The sequence below is a fragment of the Bos grunniens genome, chromosome 18, assembly GCF_055505025.1.
Source record: "Bos grunniens cultivar Pamir isolate PY7600 chromosome 18, Bosgru_T2T1.0, whole genome shotgun sequence".
In the NCBI taxonomy this organism is placed as follows: domain Eukaryota; kingdom Metazoa; phylum Chordata; class Mammalia; order Artiodactyla; family Bovidae; genus Bos; species Bos grunniens.
Window position 1 is genome coordinate 34,340,115 of NC_141182.1, and position 27,513 is coordinate 34,367,627.

A 27,513-nucleotide genomic window follows, 5' to 3' on the forward strand; every position below is an offset into this window, starting at 1 on the left:
GTTTAGTAGGTAAGAAACTAAAGTGTTTCCAAGTTTAGTAGGTAATCAAGAGTTATACTTCCACTGCAAAAATCTTTACAGGATTGAAAGTACTAAAGCGACACTAATACTGAAACATAGGTAATCAGAGGTGGCAAAGGCACTGGCGACATGAGTCACCATCAAAAGACAGCCCGGGTACATATCGCACATTCCTTGTCAGCTGCTGCAAGGACTTGCATTTTCGAACTGAAAAGGAATCCTGTGGGGCTTTTTACTTATCACTGACTTGAAGAAAGGCTGTTTTAGGTCCCCTCATTGAACATGAGACCAAGGTTTCCAAATGAGTTTTCCTCTATCATCACAAGAAGCATTATACTCAGTTACTACTGTTTGACATTGAACTCCTGTAAGTGACAGTGTGGCTACTCTCTTGAGTATTAGAGCGAAAGAGCTAATTATGCAAAAATGGAGGCTCCCATAAGAATGTGAAGAGGAGCCTTCTATGTCTTGGGATCTATTATCTGGTTCCAGGCACCTGTACAGACAGGTTCCTCCCTGAGAAGCATTCACCAGTGTCCCAGGGCAGGTTACAAATTATTTAGAAACTCTTTCAAAATCTTCCCCTTGCTCTAGCCATGTCCTTGATCCTGTTCACATCTCAGTCCCCATGCCCCTTGCCCACCTTGAAGCCCAAACTCCCACCAAAGATCTTTATTTTAATATAGTACAATTTACCCATTGTTTCAGTCAGTATTAATATCTTTGTATCCTGTTTAAGAAATTCAAGATCATAAAGATGTTCTACAGTGTCTTCCTATTGAAGCTTTACTGTTTGCCTTTCATATTTAGCACTATGTCTAGGGAATGTTTTGTTAAGATTTTAAGGTTTAATTGTCAAATATTGAGCACCTACTGTGTTCTAAGCATCCTGCTAAGCAGTGTGCTTTAATTAGCTCAAAGAAATTGCTGTTCCCATTTTGCAATTGAAGTGCTAGAAGCTCAGAGGGGTAAACTTCCCAGAGACCACCTGCAAGAGGCAGGACCAAGATCTGAACCCAGGACTCTCTGACTTGGCAAGGTCCGAGGACCAGATGCATGTCAGCTTTGGTGGAGGAGCTCTGGGGTTTCCCCCCACACGACCACTGCCCTGAGGAAGATGGCTGAGGAGTGACCCTTCTCCCAGAGGACACTAGGGCCATTCACCTCAGACACTGAATGCTGGTGAATAAAAGGCATTAGGACTAGGGCTGGGGTGCCCCAGCTCAGGGCTGCAGAGCAACCTTGGGGACTGAGGGGATTCAGGACTTCTCCACAAACACTCCATGTTTTTAGAAATCTATGTTCCATGAGCCACACGCTGAGAAACTACTCCAAAGCTCCATGGTTCAGTGTGATGCTGTCAGCATTTGAGATCATTCGTATCTAATGTGGCCAAGAAGTACGTATCTTTGCCTGGTCTAGTAGTTTCTCTCATTCTACCTCCTGAAGTGACATGTTACGTTAATAGATTTCGTGGTCTTAAACCATTCTTGCATTCCTGGAATAGGTCTTTTCTCCTCATACTGTATTATTTTTAATACACTGCTGCCCTGGTGGCTTCCCACATGCCCTTTTAAATTCTATTTGAGGGAACTTCAGTGGAGCAGGGGACAAAGTCCCGTGATATGTTCCAGAATCAGAACCCACAGAAGCAAAAGGCCAGAACAAAACTAAGAATGATGATAGTACTTGGGGTGGGGGCTCAGCCATTGTGGCCCAAGAACACATCTCTAGGCTGGCCCAGCTTGGGGGACAGTTGATGATAATTTGAAGCATTCATGAATTTAACATTTTATGTATCAATTAATTATTCATGAACTTCCTGGAAAGACCAAATTGTAGTAAATGGTCATTTTCTGAAGCCATGATTTTGAGGCTCATAATGCAAATGAGGGAGAGAGAAATGGCAACCCACTCCAGTATTCTTGCCTGGAGAATCCCATGGATAGAGGAGCCTGGTGGGCTATAGTCCATGGGGTCGCAAAGAGTCGGACACGACTAAGCACAGCACAATGCAGATGGGGATGTGACAGCTAATGCCCCAGCTGATGGGTGGGCCAAGCCAGCCCCCAGCTGCCATCCAGCTGCTTCCCCACACAGTGCCCCTATTTCCTACACATCAAGCAGGCACAGTGACTGCTGGTGTTATAAAAGCCTGTGTCCTCCGCGGAAAACAGCCGAAAAGCCAACTCTAGGTGATGGTGGAAGAGTAGAGACAATGAGTTCAAGGCCACTGATGACTCTAGCAAGAAAATGAGAGATTGGTGGTGTGGGTTCAAGTTGAAAGTCTCATTCCGCTGTGGTTGGATTTTGTAATGTCAGCCAGTTCACCACTTCCTCTGCAGAAACAGGGAAAAGTGGTCTGTGAGTTCTCCAGCCAACAAATAAATTGTTCATCAAACTGGAGATAAAACCTTAGTGAATGATGACAGGATGGTAAGCTATGGAGTTTGGATACATAAAAGTACATGTGAGTTAATTTTGGTGAGTTTATTTAAGTGGCAGAATCCATCTTAATAGTGGAATAAATCATTTTCATCTTATATTTATAGAGTCATGAACGGCCTGTGGGTGGTCACTTTTATTTTCCCAGTTATATTTTAATGCAGTGGCTAAAGTTCTTAAACATGGCAGTGGAGCACTCTCCTATTAACTCTGATGTATAAACAGAGAGAAGCAGGGCTACTCTGCATAACATGAGAGCAGAGAACTCCATGATCTACCAAGACTTTCCCCCTGAGCACTGGGGTATTTGTGCTTTCTACAGTTTGAGAGGTTCATTTTAGCTGACTCACATACATGTTCCTAGCACCTCGCATGTATCCAGGCAGAGAAGCACTTAGTGAGGACTGGTGGGTGGATGGATGATTGATATATGGATGGATGCATGGATGATCAAGTGGATCCTGAGTAGATGCCTAAGTACATAAATACATGGGAGGGTGGATAATCGGTTGGTTGAGTGAATTAATGGAGGGGTGGATGACTTCACATTCTAATCCTCAGTTTCCACTATAACCTGCCCTACTTGTAATGCCTCAGACAGTGAAGTAAAACCTGTCAGGGCCTTGACATCTTGCAGAGGTACATTTCCATTGTAAGAAGAATCCTGAACACCAAGCAGCCATTTCCCCAGCCTCATAATCCCAGTGTTCACGTGGCAGCCCACAGCCTCACCCCAGGAGCACCTCCTTCCCTGAGCTCTTCTGTGACCTCACCCTTCTGTACTCCTGCCCAGGCCCCTTCCTCCCTCCCTGGCTCTTGTTCTGCTGGTTCATCCTGCAAGACCCGGCCCCTATGTGGATGTTCCTGACCTGCCCCCAGTGCCCTAATCTCTCTCCATCACAGTCTCCTGGTGACAAGAGGATAGGTATCGATAGGTGACAAGTGGGCTGGGAAGTTGCCCCAAAAAAGAAGGGGACAGGACTCAGAAGTGCCCACGTGTAGTGAGCCTGCCCTGCCGTGTCCCCCTACCCTAGTCCCAGCTGGGAGGCTGGGACCAGCCATTGGTGAGCAAAGAAAAGACTGAGCCTGAATCCTCTTCCCCAGATTTTATCCAATGACTTCACAGCCTCACCCTGGTGGCTCCAGCAGTGGAGAAGAAGTGCACTGCTGAGGCCAGACTTAGGGAAGCGGACCCGTGACAAATGCGTTCAGAATTTTCTGTGATGGGGACCATCAGTCAGATCTCTGTCCGCAGCCCCCTTCTTCCTCCAGCCAGCATCTCTGAAGATAAGGGCAGGACTGGAGAACTAAAGACGGTGGCTCAGCACCTTCGGTGCCTCGGTGCCCTTCCTTTACCAGTGGTCCTAGGTGGCTTCAGGCTGCAAAGAGCAATCTTCTGATCTCACTGCCTCCCCCATTGCATTCACCGGGCTCCCACCTCCTCCCTACTCCTTTACCCACCCTTCAGGAAGAACGATTCAGGATCCAAGAATAAACATCTTTCAGACAAACAGTGAGCAGGTCCAGAGAAGGCAGAGAACATGCCCAAGGTCACACAGAGAGTAAGTGGCAGAACCAGGAATGTAGCCCAGTTCTCCCAACTCCGCCTCTGCCTTGGGCCACAAGTTCATGCAGTATTAGACACACCCGGGTTCAAATCCCAGCTCTGCCACAAAACAAGGTGGACAAACTTCAACCCACCAAGATTCAGTGTCCTGTAAATGGGAGTGGCCATGTTTTCACACAGAGAGGAGGCAAGCGCCAGACCCGGCCCCAACCCCAAGCCGGGGTCACTGAGGGCCTGACTCACCAGTGGTTCCCAGTCACAGTCTGAAGCAGAAGTCCGCAGGCGCAAGCGCTGGCTTCTGCCTGGCCCGGCGGCGGCCCACGGACCCAGGCACCATCCCCGCCCCGACAGGAGCCTCAGGACCCCATGCGCAGCGTCGGGAGAGCACCAGGGCTGTGTCTGCGGCGTGCTCACAGGACTTCAGCTTGGCGCGGCGGAGGAACTCTCTCAGGAACAGCTCACCGTCAAGAGCTTTCAGTTGAGCCTGGCTCCACTCAGAGCCCGGGAGCCGGGGCTTCGGCCTCCTCCACGCTCCACCCACGCTCCACGCACGCCCCATGCTCCACCTACACGCCACGCACGCCCCACGCTCGCCCACTCACGTTCCACGCTCCACGCATGCCCTTTGGTCTATGCACCGCTCCACCCTCGCTCCACGCTCACGTGGAGCCTGGCAGCAGCCTTCGTGTGTTTATGATATATCCCTTTCTTGGGAAGATTCTTTGGAGAAGGAAATGGCAACCCACTCCAGTACTCTTTCCTGGAGAATTCCATGGACAGAGGTGGCAAAGAGCCACGACTGAGCGACTAACATACACATACACTATCCCTTTCTTCAGCCAGAAGGCGCCCCTAGAACACCAGGCCCCTGGAAGTCTCCTCTTTGCCCTTGAATTAAAGGACAGCCTTTTCACCTAATTTAGATGTGCTTGGTCTTAGTTGCCGCACATGAAATCTTCAGTTGTGTTATCTGGGATCTAGTTCCTGACCAGGGATGGATTCTGGGCCCCTGCATTGGGAGCATGGAGTCTTAACTACTGGACACCAGGGGAAACCCAAGAACGGTCTTTTGATTTTTCTAGATTTTAATAGTGGACCTCTGCCAGCCCCTCAAAACTTAGCAATATATGTGCTCAGTCGTGTCTGACTCTGCAACACCATGAACTGTAGCCTGCCAGGCTTCCCCGTCCATGGGATTTTCCAGGCAAGAATACTGGAGTGGGTTGCCATTTCCTTCTCCAGGGAATCTTCCTGACCCAGGGATGTTTAGCTGTTTAAAGGCTTAGTTTAGCTAAACATGACATGCAATGTTTAGCTGTTGATATACTTTCACCCTGAATAAGACTTAGGTCATGGTCTACGTTGCTACATATAAGGTGGTCAGGAGGAAGCAAAGCTCAATTTTAGGGAGAGGAAATTTTCACTTTAGCAAGATCCTGAAAATATGAGTTCTATCTCACAGTGCCTGTTAGCCACAGACTAGCATCTTGCCTAAGAGCACAGGGCTTTGGCTGCCCACTGACTTGGGTCCCTCTTTGTGGGCTGTGTGACATTGGACAAATCACTTAACCTCTCTGAGGCCCAGTTTCTCTACCTGTTAATTGGAGTTCCCATCATGGGCCATCATAAGAATTAAATGAACTAGTACATGAAAAGTACCAAGCATGGTGCAGGACACATAGTAGGTGCTCAGCAGAAGTTAGCTCATCATGCTGGTGTGTGGAGGAAGGGCCACATCTCAGGGTACAATTTCCTCTTGGTCATCAGCACCTTTGTAGAGGCTACTTGGGAAGAAAATCAGGCTAGAGGCAAAGCTTGCCTCATTTTCTGTCCTTGTTGCAGCTGGTATGGGGGACATGGAGGCAAAGGGGTGGGAAGGGGTGTTAGCATCATGTCGTTTTTCTGCAGTCATTTTTATCTCGTTGATGAAGTGGACCCTGCATTTGGAAATTGGAAGAATTTCCCTCATAATTTAAAGCAGCACCTACCTCCGCCGGTCACAGTGACTGGAAGATTAATTTCTCACCAGCCATACAGGCGGATGCCTGCCCAAACTGGCTTCATATGCAGGTGCGGTGTTGCCATCTCCACGCCTGGCTGGTAATGAGCCCAGCACTGCCAGGAGGGTGAGGCTCCCCTTAGCAGCTGAAGCAGGTGGCAGCAAGTCATCTTCAAGGTGACCCCATGGGACTGGCACCTTGGCAGAAGGTACTGCATGCCGAGCAGGGCAGGCACGCACTCACACACATCCTGCCCTAGGTTTTTATTCTGGGAACCCACAACCTTGCCTTGGCCAGCTTTCTAAGTAGCCCATCTGCCTTGGATCATGGGGTGGCCAGAGTGTCCCAAGCCATCGCAGCAGCTGGGACATACTGAACCAGTTGAGTGTGGACTCCATACGCTCCTATGCTCCCCAAGGAGGACTGTCTGTCTCTGACAGTCCCAAGTCCTACCATTGGCTTCTAAGGGGAGAGGCCACATGGTAGATGGGAAGACGGTGACATTGGTTGGATGGCCAGTTGGCTTGTGCTTTATTAGAGAGAATATGGTAACAGAGTGGCCCCTGGTTCAGACCTAGTACAAGCCAAAGCCTGGTCATTGGCTCAGAAGTGGCAGCACTGTGGACTAGATGAGCGGTGGCCACAAGCTTCGCTTCGTGACCAGGGTAATCACTGTGTGAAGTGCTATGTTGGAAAGGATGTTTTAAAAAAGGAAAGGATGCTGAGGCTGGATCCTGGGCCAAACAGAAAGAGAATGGTTATCAATTAGCTGTATACTGGCTATATGATTGCGGTGGGTCATTTAATATTTTTGAGCCTCAGTATCCTCACCTCTAAAATGGGGAGAACATAGCTTCAGGGATGAAGTGAGCTCTTTAAACAGAGCCTACACATAGCAGGGGCTCTCAAAACAGTGGTGTGCGTTTGGCCCCCAAAGAATCCCAGAAATTCACATACCCTGACATTCTCATATCACGGGGTCAAGAAGCACACATGCCCAGCCAAAGCCAAGGGTCTCTCCCTCTCCCCAGTGAATGCACCTGCAGGAGAGCAGCTTACAATGAACTTCAGCAGGCAAAGGCTTGGCTCTCAGGTAGGATGATATACTGGCCCAGAAAGTAAGGATTTCAAGCCAGCCGCTCCTAATGAATGTCAGTAGGTTTCAAGAGCTACCAGCATGGGCAGAACTGCTGGCCGGGCATCTTCACAGCTCAGGCAGCAACCCCAAGTTCCTGCTTCACCTCCCTGTCCCTGCCATGGGCTGAATGTGGGAGAGGCTTTTGGACATGGTGCTAGAAAGGGATAAGAAGGAACAGGTGGCCACAGCTGAGCTTCCAGCTTCTGATTTGCCTAAGTCCAGGCCTTCACCTGGGAACAGGGCCCTCCTACAGCATTCTCAGTACAGTATCCTCAGACACCCAAGACAGAGACCTCATTCCCCCGAGGGAGTTCAGGGCCTCCCTGCCACTTCTTCATCTGGTCTCAAGGCTGGAGCCACCCATTCAATATATGCCTTGGGCACCTTTGGTGAACTTGGACCCAGGGCTGAGCTTGAGGACACAGAGGGCACTCAGACACAAGCCCTGGAAACCATGCATGATCATACATGACAGATGCAGAACAGGGCCTAGGACCTCGGCTCTGGGAGGGCAGACAGAAGGACCCCTTTCAGAACAGGGCCCAGGAATGCTTGCCCTGCCCCTGTGGCTCACCGAGTGTCTGCGGCTCACTCGCTCTGGGGAGGTGGGACCAGCATGCCAGGGATGGGGACACAGAGTGCAGTGAGCTCTGGACTTGGAAGTTTGGGCTTGAGTTCTTGCTTGACTTGACCACGGAGTAACAGAATGACCGTTGGCTTGTCACTTACCAGTCCTGAGTATCAGTTCACACATCTGTAAAAGAGGAAATCCACACCCCAGCCCAGCTGAGTGGGAGGGAATTAAGGAGCAGTCACAGAGACTCACTAATGAGGTGCTGGTTCTCCCTGGGCAGAGGCCCGTGGATGCTCTTGGCTGATTCTAACCCCTCCCTGGTGCTCCAGCCCCCAGGGCTCCATCATCTTATCCATCGGGAGGACAAAGCCATCATGGCTCCCAGAAGCTTCCTTTAGTAGGGCTCTCAGGGACCCAGCTGTTGGTCCTAGACAAGGTTCTTTCGTCTTCCCATACTCCTGCCATGTCACGCCCCTTCCTAGAAGCCCCTTCGTACCTCTCTGCACCTTTGCCCTTGCTCTTCCCCTGCCTGGAATACCTCCAAATTTCACCTTCTCCGAGAAGTCCTCCCTGATCAGATCCAGCCCCCTGACTTGCCTGGGTCAGTTACTGCCCGCAGGCCCAGGCCCGCCTGATTTCCCTGGTGTCCCCTGGGTAGGATTCACCCCCGAAGCAGGAGACCAGTATGGTTTGTCCTCAAACTCCAATGCATGAGTATCCTCCATCCATTCCTAAGACCTTGGCAAAGTCACACTGACCTTCCAACCTCGTGCCTTGGTGGAGGAGAGTCCTGGTCTAGCACTGGATCTTGGGTTCAAGCCTCAGCTCTGCCACTAATTTGCTGTGTGACCTTGAGCAAGTCCGTTGCCCTCTCTGAGCTTCCTTTTTCCCTATCTTTGAGTTGGCTGAGCTCCCAGGGCAGAGGCTTCAGGGGAGAGGAGAAGAGGTCAATCCTCACTAGTAGAGGCTCCTGTAGATGTGGGGGTGGGGGGCAGGATGGGCAAGGCACTCCTCCCTTCCTCCCTAGCAGAAGCAGTCAGGATAAAGTCCATGGGCCACAGTAGCCTCCATTTACTTAGGAATGAGGGCTTCCCAGGCGGCACTAATCTCCTGGAGGAGGGCACAGCCACCCACTCCAGTTTCCAGCCTGGAAAATCCCACAGACAGAGGAGCCTGGTGGGCTATGGTCCGTAGGGTCGCAAAGAGTTGGACACGACTGGAGTCACTTAACACGCACACCGAGGGAGGGATAACTCGCAGGGCAGCAGGGAGGCAGGAGGAAGGTGTGGGGCAGGATCTCTGTTCAGTGTCTCTCTCTGTCCACAGTAGCTCGGTACAACCGCACCAGTTACTTCTATCCCACGTTCTCGGAGAGCTCGGAGCACAGCCACCTGCTCGTGTCCCCCGTGCTGGTGGCGAGCGCGGTCATAGGCGTGGTCATCATCCTCTCCTGCATCACCATCATCGTGGGCAGCATCCGCAGGGACAGGCAAGCCCGGCTCCAGCGCCAGCGCCAGCGCCACCGCCGCCACCACCATCGCCGCCACCGCCGCCGCCGCCGGCGCCATCGAGAGTACGAGCAGGGCTACGGTGAGCTGCTGCCCATCCCTGGGCACCCCCAGGCCCCCTGTCCGATTGTCACCCAGGCGGCAGCAGGGAGGTGGTGGCTCTACCGTGGGTGGGACAGGGTGGTCAGGCTGCCTCATAGAGGTCCTGAGTGATCAGGAAGAGCCCAGAGGCACTCACCATAATGCCTCAGTGGCGTGGGAAGCCCAGCTGTCTGCCAAGGATGAGGCTGAAGGTCAAAGAGTGGGTGTAGGGCTTCTCCCCAGCCCCAGCCTTCGTGAGACCAACCTGCCTGTTCCTGCCCTTGAAGCACCAGCCTGACCCTTGAGGAGCACAAGGCTCCTGCCCAGAGCGTGCCCACCTCCCCCCAACAAGGAGCCCAGTACCACCCTCGACCTCTCCCACCCCAGGATGGAGCCAGTCAGGCCCAGGATGGCCAGCCTGCCCACCTCACAGAGCCCGACCCTTGCCCTCTACCCCTCCTGCTCCCCCACCCAAGGCGCCTCCTTCCTGCTCCCTCCCACCTCCGCATCTGCATGCGCTCTTCCCTGTGCCTAGAATGCCATTCCCCACCACCTCCCCATCTGACAGAAGCCTGCTTGTCCTTCCAGACCTGGCACCAATGCCTCCTCCTTTTAGAGCCTCTCTGCCCCTCCTCATGCCCTCCTCTCAGGCAGGGGTGATCCCCACTCCAGGACTTCCTGAGCACTGCACCCACCCCCAGCAGTGCCTGACGCTGGGCAGCTGTAGCTCTCCTCGCACTAAGCTCACAGCCCAGCACGGGCCTAGCCCAGAGGGACCTGCTCCACAGCAGAGGAAGTCACCACCCCATCCCATTTTCCCAGCGAGAGCTGTGGTAGCCCATTTTAAAGACCAGGAGCTAGAGGGACTTGTTGAGTGGCTTGAATGTACCCGAGCCTGAGCCTGGGACTTAGAGCTCAGGAGAGAGGGCCAAGGGAATTTCCAAGATTGAGTGGAGAGGTCGACCTTGGCCTTGAGGAAAGAGAGAGGCCTCGGGCAGGCTAGTCTGCCCTGAGTGCGTGGTGGGGCCATGGGGCCAGTGTCACATGAGCAAGCCCCCAGCTCTGACTTCGGAGCAGGTGGGGTGAGTGCAGGCCACCGCCAGGCTGCATCTGGGCTCAGGCCTTTGCTGCCTGATGCTGACTCACTGCAGCCCCGTGGCCCCGTCGCCTTGGAGACCCTGCTGCGGGGCTCCCGCCTCCCTGCCCTCGCCTCTGTTCTCAGCTCTGGCTTTGGCATCTCGTTGGGGCCTCAGCAGGAGGCCTGGAGGTGCTGATGCCCCCATGCCATCCCCCAGCCTTCAGGGGGTACACCAGGGACTGCCAGGAGGCTTGAAAAGAAGCCAGGGGAGAGGGGACACAAGAGCCACCACGCTCCGACGAGCAGCAGCCTCCTGGCCATGGGGGACCCTCTGTCCTTCAGACACCCTCCCTGGCTCCGGTGACTCAGCCTCTCCAGGCTCTCTCCCATCACTCTGGTGGCTTCTTCTCAGACTTGCCGGTAGATTCCTGAGAAGAGGAATCTCAAGGTTCCTCAGAGCCCCACCCTGAGCCCTGGGTCCTCTCAGGAGGACCCACCCCTGCTCAATCTCAGGCACCCTCCAGCTCCAGGCCCCACCCATCCTCCTCACCCGATGCCCCAAGGCTCTTACATCTCAGAGGCACCTCGGACCCAGGGTCCACAGCAGCCTTCATCTCCACTTCTTACCAAGCAGCCTCAGGAAAGTCACTCAGCTCTGTGAGTCATCTATACAATGGGTACATGGGGACCTGCCCCAAAGTTATTGTCAGGTCTAAAATAGCACAGTGCCTGGTTTATGAGTAAGTGCCCAGTTCGTGTTAACTATTTTCATTATCTCTCCCCCTTGAGATAACTAATGCTGCAGCCTCTACAGCTGCCAGCCGCTGGCCTGGTGCCCCCAAGGCCTTCTCCATGGAACAAGCACCACGATTGAACTGTAGCCTCTGCTCAGTGCCACGCAATGGCTCCCCGGTGCCCTCGGGGCAAAGTCAGTCCTCCCCTGCCTGCCCTCAGGGCCCTTCTGCAGGCTGGTCAGGTGCAGAGAGAGGCGCCAGTGAATGTTTGAGAATGAGTGAAGGAGTGAGTGAATGAAGGAATGAGTCAGAGAGACTAGGGAAGAAAGAAGGAAGGAAAGAAAGAAGAAGAGAAAGAGAAAGAAATTTGTTCTCTTTCCATAAGATGGAAAGGTCTTGAGTTTGAGCTTTAGGAGATGGATCTGGCCCTCTCTCACTTGCTGGAGGTTTAGAGCAAGTGACTTGACATCTCTGTTTCTTCATCTGCGAGAAGAAGGCACCCACTGTGTCCCTCTCTTAAATCCCTGTGAGGGTGAATAAGATCCTGAGGCTACTGCACAGTGACACTTATGGATGCAAGTTCCTCCTCCCCACTCTCTGGAGCCTGTGTAAGGTTGCTAACCTTGGACTGGGGCTGAATAATGAAAGAGGTATACCTTAACTTGGGTAAATAAGGGAAGAGAGAGATTTGGGTCTCCCTGGACTATCTGAGTGCATGCTGATGAGGGTAGAGGAGAAAGGAATTTGGGAAGTTCAGACTGGGGGAGTGGAGTTTCTTTCCAGCTGTTCCTTGAGAGCTCTACCCACCTGGATGTCTGGGGCTGACCTGAGTCATCACAGGACTGTGGTCTGGGCTAGGTGAATGCCTCAGGGTGGCCTCAGTTTCCCTAAGATGCTCAGCCTATGGGGGGCCCAAGGAAAGTAACCACAGGGAGACAGAGGTGAAGAGCAGCGTCAGCTCTCAGGCCTGCCCACCAGGAAAGAGCCTCAGTTTTCCCGAGGTCCAGACAGCCCTGGCTGCCCCCTACCCCAGCACACAGTGGACGGGGCCCTGCCCGCCAACACTGGTGGGAATGGGACCCAGCACCGGAGCCCAGGGCCAGCCACTGCGGCTCTTCTGTTCTCACCCAGTCATTTCATGTTTTCCTCTCTCCTCAGCTTCTTCCCCAACTTCTTCCCCAAATTCTCATTCTTCAGCTGGTGACCTAAAAGGAAACAAATCTCATTTCAGCATCTTCTCAGCATGTTATTGGAGTCCTTTTTCCTAGGAGAAGCGTAATGTGTGATCACTGTTGAAAACCTTTAAAATACAGAAAACATAAAAAATTAAGGGTTCTGTTCCTGTCCTCCAAACAGAGCCACTGTTTGGAATATTTTCTTCTAAGAGCTTTCGTGATGTCTGTAGATAATCCTGGGATTGTACCCACAGATGGAGTTTTGTATCCAGATTTTTCCACTCACCAATGTGTCAAGAATGGGAAAGAGAGTTTGGGGAATGCAAGGAGCAGTCTTTGGGGTTGTACAGACTATGCGTGAATTCCAGCTGCACACTCTACCAGCTACAGGACCCTGAGCTCCTGGCTATACAATGGGAAGGGCAACCCAACAGTGGTGTTGACCTCAAAGAAAGGTCGCAAGTCTCACCCAAGGCAGACAAGCCCCGCCCACTTCAGGCCCCACCCTCCGAGGGGAGGGGCCACCTGGGAGGCCAGGGCAGTCCGGAGACCTCCTGTCTCAGCCATCTTTGTAGCTCCCACGGTCCTCCAGCCTCTGCCAGACCTGTTGGAAACTGGGAGGTGGAGAGCTTCTAGGGTTAGGAGCCAGGACATCCAGTCACCCTGTGGCCCTACCAGTAATTTGCTGTGTGGCCTCTGTCAAGTCACTGATCCTCTCTGAATCCCAGCTGTAGAATGAGAAGACTACTCCGTCGGCATTCCCTAAGCAGTGTTACTAGGTCTAAGAAAATAAGATTCTGTTGGTAGATGCTGCACAAGCACAGTTAAATATGTTTCTCAGCTTCAGGACATTTCAAGAGTCTTTGATGTACTTGTGCGATAAAAACAACAACAACAGAAGACAGTGTCGTCTGTGAAGTCACCAGGATTCATCATAGAAGCCCCGTTTTCTCCCCGGGAAACCTAAAGGGCGGGAGACCTAACCTCAGAGACCTCTGCAGTCCTCATTCCCCGACACTTCCTCCCCGTTTGTCATGCCCCAGCCCTTCTCCACAGCTCAAAGCATCCTGTTCACACTACAGTCTTCTTTCTCATCTCCCCGCACCCCCACCACCCTTGACCTGAGCTGTTCTGTTCCCTCTGCCAGGCTTGCCCCTCTTATCGTGGCTGATTTCTAGACAAGATTCAGTTCTGAGAGCCTTTCCTCCAGGAAGCCCTCCCTCACCTCCAGGCTGGGTCAGGCCCTTCTCTGCTCCCACAGCCCTAGTACGACACCTGTCAAAGCTCATGATGTGCTTGCTCACGACCTGGCTGTTCCCAGGACAGGCTGCTCAGCACCCTGGGAGCCCCACCAGGCCCGAGCCAGCTCTGCTTCCTCTCTGTGACCACCCCCAACACACACTCAGCAGAGCACTGGCACTCATGTTCTGGGGCTCACTGAGGGGATGAAGGCAGCTGTGCATGGTGAGGGAGGGGCAGGATAGTGACAGGACTGTGGCCGCAGGCAGACTCCCTGGCGCCAGCCTGAGACCCAGGCCGAATGTCCGTCCATTCCCTGCAGTGTCCGACGGGCACATATACGGCCGCCCGAGCCACAGGATGCGCTACGCCTGCAGCCCCGCCGAGGACTGGCCTCCGCCCTTGGACCTTAGCTCTGATGGGGACGTGGATGCCACGGTGCTCCAAGAGCTGTACCCAGACTCTCCACCCGGGTAAGGAGGCCACGCAGGGGCGGCAGGAGGGCCTGAGAGGGCGGGGCTCCAGACAGGAAGCCCCGCCCCCACAGGGACTGGCAACACCCCAGATGGTACAAAGGCAGAACACATCTGCTCAGTGGGCGCGGCCATCTCCTCACCCTCCTGACCAAGTGAGGTGGGGCGTGACTCAGCAGATGTCACCGAGACACACTCCAAAAGGTGAAAAGAAGAAAAGTTCAGTTGCTTCAGGATGGGTGAGGAGCGAGGTGGAGGGTCCAGGCCCGAGCCCCTTGGTTGTTGTTCAGCTGCCCAGTCCTGTCCGATTCTTTGCGACCCCATGGACTACATCACACCCTGCAGCACAGCGAGCTTCCCTGACCTTCACTATCTCCCGGAGCTGGCTGAAATTCATGTGCACTGCACTGGTGATCCATCCAGCCATCTCGTCCTCTGTCTCCCTTAGTATGAGCCCCTGAAGTCCAGATCACACCCACTGGGACAGGTGTCACTGTCTCCAGTTGCGCTCATGCCCACCAGGTGGCCCTGTCTTGGGGGGATTCTCTTCTGGGTCCTGTCCTGGCAGCCACTCTCAGGCACCTTACCCACCACTTAGGACCTGGAAAGAGAAGTCAGGACACCAGCACTTCCCATCCAGGGGACCCCCTTGCACCCTGCACACAGCCCCAGCCTCCCCATCACCTTTTTACTCTTTACCACCACCCCCTCCCCAGGGTCACTGGGAGGGATGGACTTTCCCGGAGGATGGGTGATTTTCTGCCCTGTAGCTTCAGGTTCAGAGGGGCCCCCAGGAAGTCCTCCCTAACCCTTGAAGGAGCACTTTGGGGTGACCTGAGACCAAGGAGTGTCTGGCTGCCCCCACCAGTGCTCCCCACACTGGGAGCCCCACCTGGAGACGCTAAGGCAGTAGCGGCTGCTGTTCTAAGAGATCTGGGACCCAGCATTCGGTGACTTGGTCACTTGTGTTCACAGGGACACCCAGGCTGAGTCAGGGCCAGAATCCAGGTCTCAGTGTGCTTGGTGCCCCTCCCCAGGGAGTGGAGGGGTCTCACTGGAGTCAGTGGGACTAAGGCCTGGCCTGCTCCACTCCAGGGCAGCCTGTCACTGTGGCTAGGCCTCTAGCCCTGGGCAGGTGGGGCGGGGGAGGAGGGGGGGCGGCCCGCTACCTGCCACTGAGGCCAGCTCACACAGGGCCTGAGGGAGCTTCTTCTCTTGCAGTTACGAGGAGTGTGTGGGACCGGGCGCCACTCAGCTGTACATCCCTACGGATGCCCCGCCCCCCTACTCACTGACCGACTCCTGCCCCGAGCTGGATGTGGGCAATGGCCACAGCCCTGGCCGACACCAGCAGGCGCAGAGGCCGCAGGGCCAGAGTGGCCTCCGCACTGTCTCCATGGACACCCTGCCCCCTTATGAGGCTGTGTGTGGGGCCAGCCCTCCATCAGGCCGGCTGCCACTGCCTGGACCGCAACCAGGCCCGCAGAGTTCCCAGGGCCCGCCCACCCCAACCCAGGCCCCGGCCTTGGGCCCAGAGCAGATCATGTGAGCGACCTGGTGGTCAGGTCCTGCTGGCCCCTCGGGGCTGAATCACATCTTTCAGGCACACAGAGGCGTGTACACACACACACACACACACACACACACACACACACGGATGCTCACATGGCACCCCCACATGCACACATATACACACAACTTGGACAGACACACACTGACACACCCATGTGCACACATACATCCAGACATGTCCCTCACGTGTACAGGCGTGCACACACACACACAGGCCTCCCCCCCCCACCAGATACACAATCCCACCTGCGAAGGTTTCATTGCAGACGAAGCTCTCCTGACCTCCAGTCTCCTCCCCAGCCTGCCAGTGATACCCCTGGAGCCAGTGCTAGGAGAAAGAAGGCAGAGAAGGGGCTGGGGTTCACTCTGCCCTCTCCCCAGGCTGTCTGCCCTGCCCTCACTGGAAAGCCTGGACCCCAACGCTGACTCTGCCCCCCAGAAGCTGCTCAGCCACCCCAGGTCAGCTTCCTGCCCAAACTCACCCCCAACCCCCAGGAGGCAGCTGGTCCTCCCAGTTGGTGGGACAGGCCTCAGTGAGGCTCAGCTCCACGCTGTCTGTATGTCCCCACCCCAGGGCAGAAGAGCCACAACACCTGCCACTTATAGAATGAGGGACACGGGACTGGGGGCCCAGGCACAACCTGGAAACCCTTGCCACACCCTGCCCCATCCCTAGCCCAGCACCCTCCGTCTGGTGGTGGTAGCGGAGTTATCTCCAAAGCCCCCACTCCAAGCCCCAAGTGATGGACAGGGCCCTCAGTGGGCGTGCGGTGGTGGTGGTGGGGTGGTGGTTAGTGGGTCACGGCGGTGCCCATGCCCATTCAACCACTGCCTGGGACTGAGGGGCTTCAAAGAAGATGGGGTGGGGCCTTGCTGGGGACAGGCGCTGAGGCAGAGGAGCAGCCCCTCACTAGGGGCATGCCCTGCTGGCCATTCATGGCCTAAGCTCGAGTGGGCTGGAGACGGACCCCAGGAGCAGTGCTGGCCCTCTAGGTGGGGGCTCAGGGTTGGGAGTTGGGAGCCAGCACCTTCTGGTCTGCCCTCCATGGTGCTGGCGCAAATGAAATCAAGGGGATGTGGGCCCTACTGTGCCACCGCGAGAGGACCAGTGGTTGCATCTCAGCCTTGCTGCTGGGGCTACCGCAGAAAGGAGTACATGGGCCTCGTTGTAAACAGACTTAGACCTTGGCCCCTGAATCCCAGCAATTTCCATCAGAGACCACGCAGGTAACAGAGCTGATGCCTGCAGACCCAGCCTGCACGAGGGTGGCAGCCCAGCGCCCATAAAGAGCATCCCCACCAGCATCACCAGCGGCAGTCCTCCAACCCACCCCGCCTCCCTCCCCACCCACTCCTTAAACTGCAGCACCCCCAACCAGCCTCTCCCCTACATTTCCATTCCTCCAATAAAGGGCTAAGACAATTTAGTAATCCCTTTCTTAAGAAGAGAGGTGGCGAGGAAGGCAATCGTGAATCTTATTTTCTGTAGAAATAGCATTTCTTCTGGTGCAGAACTGAAAGGAATCCACCCAGAGGTTCTGTAGCATCCTGGCGCCCCTGACTCTGCCCGGGGAAGGGACCTTGTTTACACGCAGTTCTGTCCACCTTTGTGGTGTACTGTTTTCTAGGCAAAAAAATAATCTCTTGTCTGTTGTACTGTATAGCTTTTAAAATGCACTCCAGGGCTGAGGTTCTTTTAAGAAACACATCTTGCTTCTGCAACCCTAGAGAGTGCCGGTGTTGGGGGGGAGATAAAAACCCCCACATGCTCATCAGTGTTGAAGGGATGGAGCCAAGCAGCTTTTCTTGTCCCTGGATTAAGCGCTAAATAAGCAACAATGTATCTTTTCTGTGTTCAAAATAAATATATCAATAAAAAATGTTGTAAGAACTAACCTGAATAAGGAGCCCATGGTGGGGTTGGCACCATCTGACACTTGTAAGGAAAGGGTTAAATCAGCAAACTGAAAATATGTTACTTTTCTCAAAGTCAGCAGTCACTGAAACCTTGTTATTCTTCTAGGACAGGGACATTTTGGGTAGTCTGTGATTTACACCAGTTACTTTGTTGTTGTTGTTTAGTTGGTTAAGTTGTATCTGACTCTTGGCCACCGGAGGACCAGCAGCCTGCCAAGCCCCTCTGCCCATGGGATTTTCCAGAAAGGAATCCTGGAGTGGGTTGCCATGTCCTCCTCCAGGGGATCTTCCCTGAACCAAGGATTGAATCCACATTTCCTGCTTAGCAAGTAGATTCTTAGTGGATTCTTTAGCCACCTGGGAAGCCGTAATTTTTTTTTAAACCTCTCTAAAACATGGCATCGATTCTCCAAGACTTGGCCAGTGTAACTGCCACCAAGACAAGCCATAAATTTGCAGGACTTGACTCCAGGAACACCAGAAGACTGGCATTTCACTCCACACTCTGACAGCTTTGACTATCAGGAAGCAGTGGGGAAGGTGTGGGGGAGGAAATCAGGCTGAAATGACTGAAGTAAGTCATTTTCTCCCCCTCTGCAGAAATTCTTTTGTCTCTGCTTTCTATAAGATTTTGGCTTTGGTTGTTGATCCCTTGTCTGATAGGTACCCTTTCTCTGTCAATCTTCCCTCCTACTGGAATTCAGGTAGAGTCCATGAGCATAGTCCTAAACCCCTAAGTGCCCTGAAAGTGGGGTGTGATCCTGAAGGACGGTACAGCCCTGTCCTGGGTCCCACTGCAAGCCCACACTGCCACCTGCTGGCTGCCTTCCACCACTGTTCAAAGCCAGTGAGCCCCTGAAAGACGCAAATTCCCTTCTCCCAGTTTCTAACCCACTGCCTGCAGACACTCATAGTTGTAACGGAACTTGTTTTGATCCTGGTCTTGTCCTCCACCCTCGGGATGTTCCGTGAGGTTTAAACCGTTCAAGCATTCCATGTACAGGAATCATTCCTGCCGCCCCCCTCCCCACCCCAACCCCGCAGCACCTCTCTAGGCACAGCCAGATAGCTCAGCACCTCTCACGGTATACAAAATAACCACTCCCCTGTCCTAAACACCACGGTGCACAGCTCAGGTGCCACCTCTGTACTCTGAGGCCCCTTCTGGGAACGAATATGGCAGCCTTCATGGTGGTGCTGCCCAGCTCACCTGGTACCCATGGCAATTCCAACTGGAACGACCCCACACCCATGCTGCTGCTGCTGCTGCTGCTGCTAAGTCGCTTCAGTCGTGTCCAACTCTGTGCGACCCCATAGACAGCAGCCCACCAGGCTCCCCCATCTCTGGGATTCTCCAGGCAAAAACACTGGAGTGGGTTGCCATTTCCTTCTCCAATGCATGAAAGTGAAAAGTGAAAGTGAAGTCACTCAGTCGTGTCCGACTCTTAGCGACCCCATGGACTGCAGCCTACCAGGCTCCTCCGTCCATGGGATTTTCCAGGCAAGAGTACTGGAGTGGGGTGCCATTGCCTTCTCTGCCCCACACCCATACCCTGTTCCAAAAGCAAACAAACTCAGGATCCCACAGCCCCCCCAGGGGCTATCAAGCTCAGTGTTCTCCACCTCCTCCATTCGCAACATGCCTTGTGTCCACTCTGACACACTATGGCGTGTTCACCTATGACGCCACATCCAAGTTCCTCACACTCCTAGGAGACTGGATGCCTCTCTCTGCCAGGGGGCCCTGAGGGGTTGGGCCCACATGAGCACTGGGCAGTGGGGCTCATCGAGGCCCCAAGAAGATGGGAAGTGAAGCTAAATTCCCAGGACGGTGGGACGGGAGGAGGGGCAGGACCAGCCCTGGGACAGGATGGGGGGTGCAAGGGGTTGATGAGGAAGGTGACCCCAGGAACAGCACCAGGGAGTGGAAAGTGAAACTGGGAAGGGTGGAAAGTGCAGGCAGGGTGTTGTCGAGCTGGTCTCCGCTGTGGGCAACTGCGCTCCGTCCCCCTGGCAACTCCGAGAGCCAGAGTGGAGCTTGCCTCAGGGTTAGTCAGCCAATGGGGAGGGAGGTGGATTAATCACACACGGCTCTCAGATTCTCAAGGATCATTGTCTGAGGCTGCCCTTCAGCCAAGCTGCTCCACCTTGCGCAGCTGAGCAGCTCCTCTGGCCCAGGTCTTCAGACTGGAGACCTTCAGCTGGGGCCATCATCCTGGTCTGCGTGGGCTGCCACCGGGCCATCAAGCATGGGCACAGTGCCCTCCACGTCCTCCAGATGGGCATACGGGAGCAGCAGGAATCCCTTGAGAGAGGGAGGAACAGGGCGGATACCAAGCACAGTCGACCACAGTGGCCCCTTGGGACACCCGCTAGCTTGCACCAGCCAAGCCCACCCATGTATGCATACACAGGGGTCTCTCATGTCAACTTCCTAGAGACTCTCAGGCACACACTTGTGTGCAGCATCACTCAGTTCACACTACCTGCGGCACACACAGCTCACACACACACACTGTGCCCCTCACACTCAGAGCTCACACACCCAGAGGTCCCACCCCAAGGCCACCCACACTCACGCTCAGGTATCACCATCAGTGTCCCCCAAAGACTGACCAGGCTGGGGACACAAGCGGTGGAAGGACCCACAGCGTCATCACCCGAGAGAGCGAACGCCCCATCCAGGGTTTGGCTCTGCTGACCTCACAGGGCTCCTCCCCAAGCCCAGGTGAGCTCTCTCGATTGGGACCAATTGCCTGGGGCAGGCCTGGTGTTTCTGGGCTGGGGGGCTGAGCACAGGGGTTGCAGCCCACCTGTGCCTGTTCAGCATCTCTTCAAGGACTCCCAGGTCTGCAGGCCTCAGGCCCTGAGGTCACAGCCTCAGCCAGACCACAACAAGGCATCCATCCAGCCTGCCTCCTGGGACCTTTGAGCCAGTCCCTGTCCTTTCGGTCTCAGGGCCCACGCCCCACCAGCCTACCCTAAGTCAGAGCAGAATGTCAAACCTCCACTAGCACTCTCCCACCCATGCTGACCTACGTCTCCTACCCAGAAGGATGATCAGATGTGACCTGGGCCAGTTACCTAATCTCGCCGAGGTTCAGGATCGGTGAACTAATGTGTGTCGGAGACTAGCATCCCCACCAGTGGACCTCAGATGATGGATTCAGACCAGCCGAGAGACCCATTCCCAAGTAGCCCTCCCATTGGGAAGTAAGTTCCTAATGGGAGGGGTAGGAATGCTCTGGCCACTGAGCTCAGAAAAGGTGGCAGGAGAGCCGGGGGCTGGGAGCAACAAGACCCTGGGTGCGGGCAGCCCAGGTCTGAGGCTGCTCTGAGGCCAAGCACCCAGCAGATCAGATGCCCTTCCTGGTTACTGGAGGGGCAGGAGGCCAGCAGAGCCTCCCAGAAAGCCAACAACGGTCAAGAACCAGCTTTTCCTCGGCTGTGTGACTACCAGGTCACAGCCAGTTCATGTAGAGCCACCGCACCTTCCAACAGGCTCTCCAGACAGCGAGCCACTGAGGCCAGGCTCCCATCTGCCTCGGAAGCTACAACCCTCCCCGTCCCTGCCCCAGGCCAGTGTGGAAGGACATGGGCCTCTGGCAGTACTACCCCTAGCACCAGGAGAGAGCCTTGAAAGGACCCAGGGCCTGAGAAGTCAGGGAACAGCACACAGGTTGCCCCTCCTGGGAACTCACACCCCTTAGGAAAGGTCCTGATGCCAAGAAGCCAGGGGATCTTATTTAGTCCAGCAGTTCCCAAATGCATTTGGCCACAGGAAATTTTCACTCATAGGAGATAGATTAAGAGCACCCAGACAAGTGCTCTTTCGTGGAGCACACTTTGAGAAATGCAGACCCATGTGGAAGGAAGGAGTGAGTCACTGAGCGACTGAATGAATGAGTGAATCATCACTGAATTAAGAAGTAGGTGAATGGAAGAAAGGAAGGAAGGAAGGAAAAAAGGGGGAGGGAAGGAGGGAGGGGAGGGAAGGAGGGAAGGGATGAACGCTAGACGAGAGTGCATAGGTGACTGGTCCATCTCAACCCCCTCAAAAACCTGTGCCTGATTCAACCTCTGGGTCTAAGTAGTTTCTGTGGGAGGTGATCCCAGGAAGCACAGTGAAGGAACCGGGAACTAAGACAAGGGAGGGAGCTGAATCAACAGGGACGAACTTATGAGGAGGTTGCTGCTGTAGACAACTGGGGTGGTCCCACGGGGGACCCTCTCAGAGACAGGGTAGAACATACCTCAGAACCATCCCACCCATGGGATGCACCCACAAAGCCTCCTTGCTTGGCCGCAGCCCTGGCCAGCTCCAGGATGAGGAGTACCGACAGATGGCACAAGGCCCTGCTTTCTCTTTTGCTAACACAACTTCCTCCTGGGCTTCCTGATTGAGCCGTGGGGCGGGACAGAGGCAGGCCGGCCTAGGCGGCCACGGGACTCTGGTCTGCATCCAACTCCTCACAGCCGCCATGAGCTGGCCCAGGGCCCCAGGCCCCAAAGAGGACACTCCTGAGACCCTTCTAGAAGACCTCATCAGTTTCTACCTGGAGGGGGCAGGAGAGGGCCGGCTCCGGGTCTGCAGGCAAGCTACTCTCACCAGCAGGGCCCAGCAGCTGCTGGACACAGGGCCCCCTCTTCAACTCTACCTGCCTGAGGAGGTGGCCCCTGACTCGGGGGCTCCCTGCTTTGCCCAGCATATCGACCACAAACTGGTGCGGGCACTGGAGTTCCTGGAATTGGTCTCTATCCACCTGCTCCTGTTTCCCTGGAGGAAGGAAATCAGGTCCCTGAAGGTAGGTGTCGCCACTACCCTGGGAGAGAGGGTCTTGGGGAGGGGCCAGGGCCCTGCCTCGGGGTTGGGGAGGAAACAATGTGTCTGTCATGCCCACTGACATTGGTCCCATTTTACAGTTGGGGAAACTGAGGGCTACAGAGTTTAATACCACTGATGTGTAGTCTGAGTTGCTTCAGTTGTGACCAACTCTTTTCCATCCTCCGGCCCTGAGCCCACCAGCCTTCTCTGTCCATGGGATTCTCCAGGCAAGGATACTGGAGTCGGTGCCCATTTCCTTCTCCAGGGGATCTTCCCAACCCAGGGATCGAACCTTGAGTCTCTGATGCCTCCTGCATTGGCAGGCAGGTTCCTTACCACTAGCGCCACCTGGAAACTGCTCTGTGGTCACCAGCTAATACACAGCCCAGACGGGACTCAGACTCAGTGCCACTCCAAACCACCAGGCTCTCCTGCTTCTCTAAAGAACAGGCAACAAGGAGGCCACAGGAAGCCAGGCAAAGACCTGTGCTGTGGAAAGCCATTGGAAAGCTTTCGTCGCTTCTGGCTCCAGGCTAGGGCACCGGCTGGCTCCTTCTTCTGCTGAGTGGCTTGAGACAAAAGTCCTGCCTCTGGGCCTCGGTGTGTCCTTCTGTAAAATGGGACCGGGGTGACATGCCTGTGGGCCAGGTTTCCTTATGGCCCCATGCCCTGGCCCTCCTGCTTCTCAGGAGCCTCCGTGCCAGTCTTTGGTCCTTCCCCTCACAGCCACTCTGCTCTTGCGTGTGCCACCCTAACGAGCACCCCTGTTTGTTCCAGACATACACGGGGAACTTTGCCTACTGGGTGCGGCCTGTGCTTTCAGAACACACCCTGCACACCCTCCTGGGCCGGCTAGGCTATATGGCCACCTCCGAGGTCGAGTTTTCCCTGGTCCAGGCTATCAGCGAGGAGGACACCAAACAGATGGTGTTTGAGATCTTCCTGACAAGAGTCGCATGTGAGGCCGTTCTCAGGACCCCGGGCAGGCAGCTCCTCGGGCCAGGCAGAGAGAGAGTGGCGGGGCCCCACCATAGACCTGGCTCAGAGATGGGGCTGCAGGAGGCCCTGTGGGAGGCCCAGCCTGGCCCGGATCCCTCAGCAGGGGTGGGAGCCAAGAGCGCCCTGGCCGAACACCCTGATGCTCGCTGCTCTCTGCCTGTGGCCTTGAACCAGCCTGAGGTCTCAACAGCCCCCCATGGACTCCTGACTGGCCCCCTGTTCCCCTTGGGCTCCCTGCGCCATGCCAGCACATGCTCCGACAGTGAGGAGTTCCTGACCTGCTACAGCGACCTCACGGTGCACCGGACACCCTTGCTCCCCTGGGACCAGCCCTGGAGCAGCCTGGAAGGGAAGCAACTCCAGGGCCCAGGCCCTGGGCCCAGCCCAGCGCCGGGGGAGGTGGCCGCCGCCTCGGGTAGCAGTGGTGAGCAGCCCTGGGTCCCCGACGGGGCTTCTGAGTGTAAAGGGGCCACCGTCCCCAGCCAGCTCCGGCAGAGGCCCAGGTCCTGTCTGTCAGAGAATTCTTTGGCCCCAAAGCCAGATGCTCTGCCAGATCCAGCTGCCCTTGGCATGGACACTGAGCCTCCAAGCACTTCCTCGGAGATGGAAGAGCTCTGTGAGCACTTCACCCACCTCCTCAGAACCTCAACTCCAGCGGGCTACCTGAGGGACACCCCTAGTCCCAGGGTTGAGGAGGAGGGACAATCGGAGCCTCTCGTGGGGCCAGAGCCAGCCAGCAAAGGCGGCAGCCCGGACGGTAAAGTTGCTCTGCTCTGGAGGTCTCCGCAGGCCTCCACTTCATGGACAAGAGCCCCCAGTGCTTACTACGTCCCCCTTAAGGGGCTGGAGGAGCCAGTTCCCACACGGAGATCCTACACGAGCCACAGCTGAGCATGTCACTCCGACTTGAAGAAATGATGGGTCTGGAACCACAGTGGGGACACCAGCCAAATCCCCAGCATGTCAGCCACGAGGACATGTCAGCCTACTCATCCCAGCTGGCCTCAGGTACTAGCCCTGCCACCTACAGACTGTGTGACTCTGGGCCACTCCCCCCACCTCTCTGAGCCATGCTTCCTTGTCTGCAAAGTGGAGGTAAGGTCAGATCTGCCTCACAGGGAGCTGAGACGGGTTAGGAGGTGTGTGCACACTGCCGACCTCAGAAGTGGGGGCGCTTCCTGTGCCCTTCACATCCCAGCTCAGCATGTGACCTTGGGAGCACCATCACCCTTCATCTCTGACCAGCAGCCTCCCTTGGCATCCTTCAGGCACCTGTCACAGGGAAGATTATATGACAGCTGTGTAGACAAGCAGACATGTAAACCACCCTCCATCTGTTCAGTGTCGTCTGTCAGCCACCCTCTTCTCTAACTTCAGCTAACTTCTGGTTGACAGAGAGCAAGGCCACAGTTGGGAGCCCAGGATGAGCTCACAGGCCTGCTGTGCATCCAGGGTTGGGGGCTCCATCACCCAGGCTGTGAGGAGTGGGGGTGCCCTCCACCAGCCTTTCCTGCCCCGACATATGCATGCATACATGCACACAAGTGGGTGCATCCAGGCACGTGTCCACACATGCACACGGGCATTCCTCACGGTGGCCCAAGAGACAGTGGTCTCCCTCTCCAGCCAAGAGCCTCTCTATGGAGGGGCAGGTGCCACCCACCCAGGACCCGCCCCTTGGCTTTGCTTCTGTCCAGTGGGGAGGACAACACCTACCCCTGAGAGTGGTGGTGAACAGGAAAGTTTACTAATAAAGGGGGTGCTAAAGGCCCCTTCTGGGGCTCCCCAAGTGGCTCAGTGGTAAAGAATCTGCCTGCCAATTTAGGAAATGTGAGTTCAATCCCTGGGTCAGGAAGATCCCCTGGAGGAGGGCATGCCAACCACTCCAGTATTATTGCCTGGAGAATCTTATGGACAGAGGAGCCTGGCGGGCTGCAGTCCACGGGGATCACATAGAGTCGAACACAACTAAGTGACTGACCATACATGCAAAGGCCCCTTCTGGGTATACAGCAGGTGCTTAATAAATGTTGGTGCCTGCCTTGTTGTCCCCAGAGCCGAGCATATGACTCTACCATTTTCAGTCCCCAAATCAAGGGGGACCACAGGAGGGAAGGATTTAAGGAACACTGGCCCCAGCTCCCTCCCAACCCCACAGCTGGTCAGGCCCTACACAGACTTTGAGACAGATCAGAAAGCAGTCTGCACTGGGGGAAAAGAGGCATACTGGTCAGGGATCCATCCATCCATCCTTCCTCCACGCCACTCATGCCAATTACTCTGCATAGCACCCAGCCGTCAACACCCAAACCGGTGAGCTGTCAGTGTCTGGAGCCAGTGGAGGTGAGACTGGTGGTTTTGGAGCAGACCCCAGCCATAAGCCTCCATCCTAGGGAAGAACATCAGGGCCAGGCTGGGAACAGGCTGGGCTGGACACAAAGAGGATCAGGAACCTCAGGAGAAGGGATGGGGCGGGAGCAGGGATGGACCCGGGAACCACAGCCACCAGGGCACCCAGTCCTGGGTCTGATTCACAGCCCCTGTCCATTCTCTATTCATTATTTTCTGATTATTAACATAATAAATAGGCTCAGTCCCAAACCACAGCAGAACTTTTGCTCTCTCCACAGGCTCCTGCCCCCAGTATTCCCCACTTACTGGAAAGCTGAAGCCCAAGGTAGACATCCTTCTTGATTTCTCTCTCACATCTTTCATCCAACAATAGTTCTGTCACAACAAGAACCACATCTGACCACGTCCCTCCTCCTTCCACAGAAGGCTGATCCCCTGACTGAGCTACCAAGGCCTCCCACTCAGATCCCTGGAGGACACCAGTCCCCTCCCTGGTCTCCCAGCCGCCACCCTCATCCCCTGCAGTCAGCTCCATCCAGCTGCTGAGGATTCTGCGAAAACCTAGATTCCATCATGACCCTCGGGTGTTCCACTCCTTCCCGGGGTTCCCAAGGCCATACCAAGCCCCATAGGCAGGGCACGTCCTACCCTTCTGACATCCTCTCATGCCCCCCACAACCCCCTGCAGCCGAGCTACCCAGACTTCTTCTGGGCTCTTGAACAAGCTAAACCCACCCCTACCTCACAGCCTCTGTGAAGACTGTTCCCTCTGCCCTCTCCCCACTGCACGCTGCTTCCCATCTTCTCTTTCTTGTTGGTCACATCTCACCTTATACGTCACCTTCTCACAAAGGCCTTCCCTGGCCACCAATCACATCAGCTTAGTTCAGTTTTCTGCACAAAGGTATCTTCAGTGTATTTATTCACTTTCCCTTTCATGCAGTAGGATATAAACTCCATGAGGGAGACACTTGTCTCATTCACCGGTGTTTCCAAGTCTCCAACAAATGAAACCATCAAATGGGTAGAAAACACAGAGAAGACGGATGAATGTGAAAACAAAAGCAAAAATGACCATAATCTCCACCGTTTGAAGATGCCCAATGTCACGCTGTGGATGCACTTCCTTTCAGTCTGTTTTTCTACACATGCGTATATTAAAACTGGGGGATTATAATGTTTATAGTAGTGTTCTGTTTACATTTCCCGTGAAAGGAGTCATTTTAAGGTAATTTTAGACTTAGAAAAAAGTTGCAAAATAGCACAAAGAATTTCCTTCTCTCCCTCACCTGGCTCCCCCTGAAACTGTCATTGTACATAACTACAGTATGAGCCTCAAGAACAGGAAATTGATGTTGATACAATTATTATCAAACTATGTTGTTGTTTAGTCACTAAGTCATGTCCAACTCTTTTGCGACTCCCTGGACTATAGACAGCCAGGCTCCTCTGTGCATGGAATTTTCTAGGCAAGAATACTGGAGTGAGTTGCCATTTCCTTCTCCAGGGGATCTTCTCAACTTAGATCCAGCCTGTACTGCTTGTGTCTCCTTCATTGGCAGGTGGATTCTTTACCACTGAGCCAAACTCTATTTAAATTACACCAGTTTTCCCATTAATATCCTTCTCTATCCCAGGATCCTCTCCAGGATCCCACATGACATTTGTGAGTTTTCATCCCCTCCAATCTGTAATAGTTGCTCAGTCTTTTTCTTGTCTTTGATGATCTTACACTTTTGATCAGAACTGCATACCATTCAGTTATTTTGTTGAATGTCCCTCAGTTTGTCTGGTGTGTTTGTGGCTGGAGTGAGG

At 54.6% G+C, this 27,513-nt stretch overlaps 3 protein-coding genes and 1 long non-coding RNA gene across 14 annotated transcripts in view; 2 read left to right on the plus strand and 2 right to left on the minus strand.

Annotated features, from left to right (window-relative positions):
• LOC147353372 (uncharacterized) overlaps positions 1-4,592 on the minus strand; it is a 118,727-nt gene extending 114,135 nt beyond the window's left edge. Inside the window, exon 1 of the long non-coding RNA XR_015145561.1 lies at positions 4,277-4,592. This is a non-coding gene — a long non-coding RNA (uncharacterized LOC147353372). The remainder of the gene's footprint in view (positions 1-4,276) is intronic.
• Positions 1-17,028, plus strand: part of BEAN1 (brain expressed associated with NEDD4 1) — a 38,127-nt gene extending 21,099 nt beyond the window's left edge. For 3 of the 5 annotated variants that reach the window (XM_086350992.1, XM_086350994.1, XM_086350991.1), the window contains 3 exons: positions 9,075-9,335; positions 13,883-14,033; positions 15,255-17,028. In XM_086350992.1, coding sequence (XP_086207118.1) covers positions 9,075-9,335; positions 13,883-14,033; positions 15,255-15,582 — 740 coding nt within the window. In that variant the 3' untranslated portion in view covers positions 15,583-17,028. Of the gene's footprint in view, positions 1-9,071; positions 9,336-13,882; positions 14,034-15,254 lie in introns of all 5 variants that reach the window. The other 2 variants (XM_086350990.1, XM_086350989.1) reach the window with 1 other exon arrangement.
• The window catches only part of TK2 (thymidine kinase 2), a 48,296-nt gene continuing 30,958 nt past the window's right edge, over positions 10,176-27,513 (minus strand). For 3 of the 7 annotated variants that reach the window (XR_015145559.1, XM_086350969.1, XM_086350968.1), the window contains one exon: positions 12,262-12,351. Coding sequence is in view for 3 of the 7 variants with exons in the window: in XM_086350969.1 (XP_086207095.1) it covers positions 12,278-12,351 (74 nt within the window). In the remaining 4 variants the exon portion in view is untranslated. Of the gene's footprint in view, positions 10,841-10,983; positions 11,102-11,953; positions 12,048-12,261; positions 12,352-27,513 lie in introns of those variants that run through there. The other 4 variants (XR_015145556.1, XR_015145554.1, XR_015145555.1 and 1 more) reach the window with 3 other exon arrangements.
• Positions 21,897-26,879, plus strand: LOC147353376 (uncharacterized). The gene is made up of 2 exons (XM_086350962.1): positions 21,897-22,327; positions 23,125-26,879. The coding sequence occupies exons 1-2, from the start codon at positions 22,004-22,006 to the stop codon at positions 24,235-24,237; spliced, it is 1,437 nt and encodes a 478-aa protein (XP_086207088.1). The 5' UTR covers positions 21,897-22,003; the 3' UTR covers positions 24,238-26,879.

Excerpts from the sequence above, each read along its gene's own strand:
- LOC147353376 (XM_086350962.1), top strand. The coding sequence starts at position 22,004 with ATGAGCTGGCCCAGGGCCCCAGGCCCCAAAGAGGACACTCCTGAGACC. Across the intron at positions 22,328-23,124 it reads AGGAAATCAGGTCCCTGAAG|ACATACACGGGGAACTTTGC; the intron begins GTAGGTGTCGCC and ends TGTTTGTTCCAG.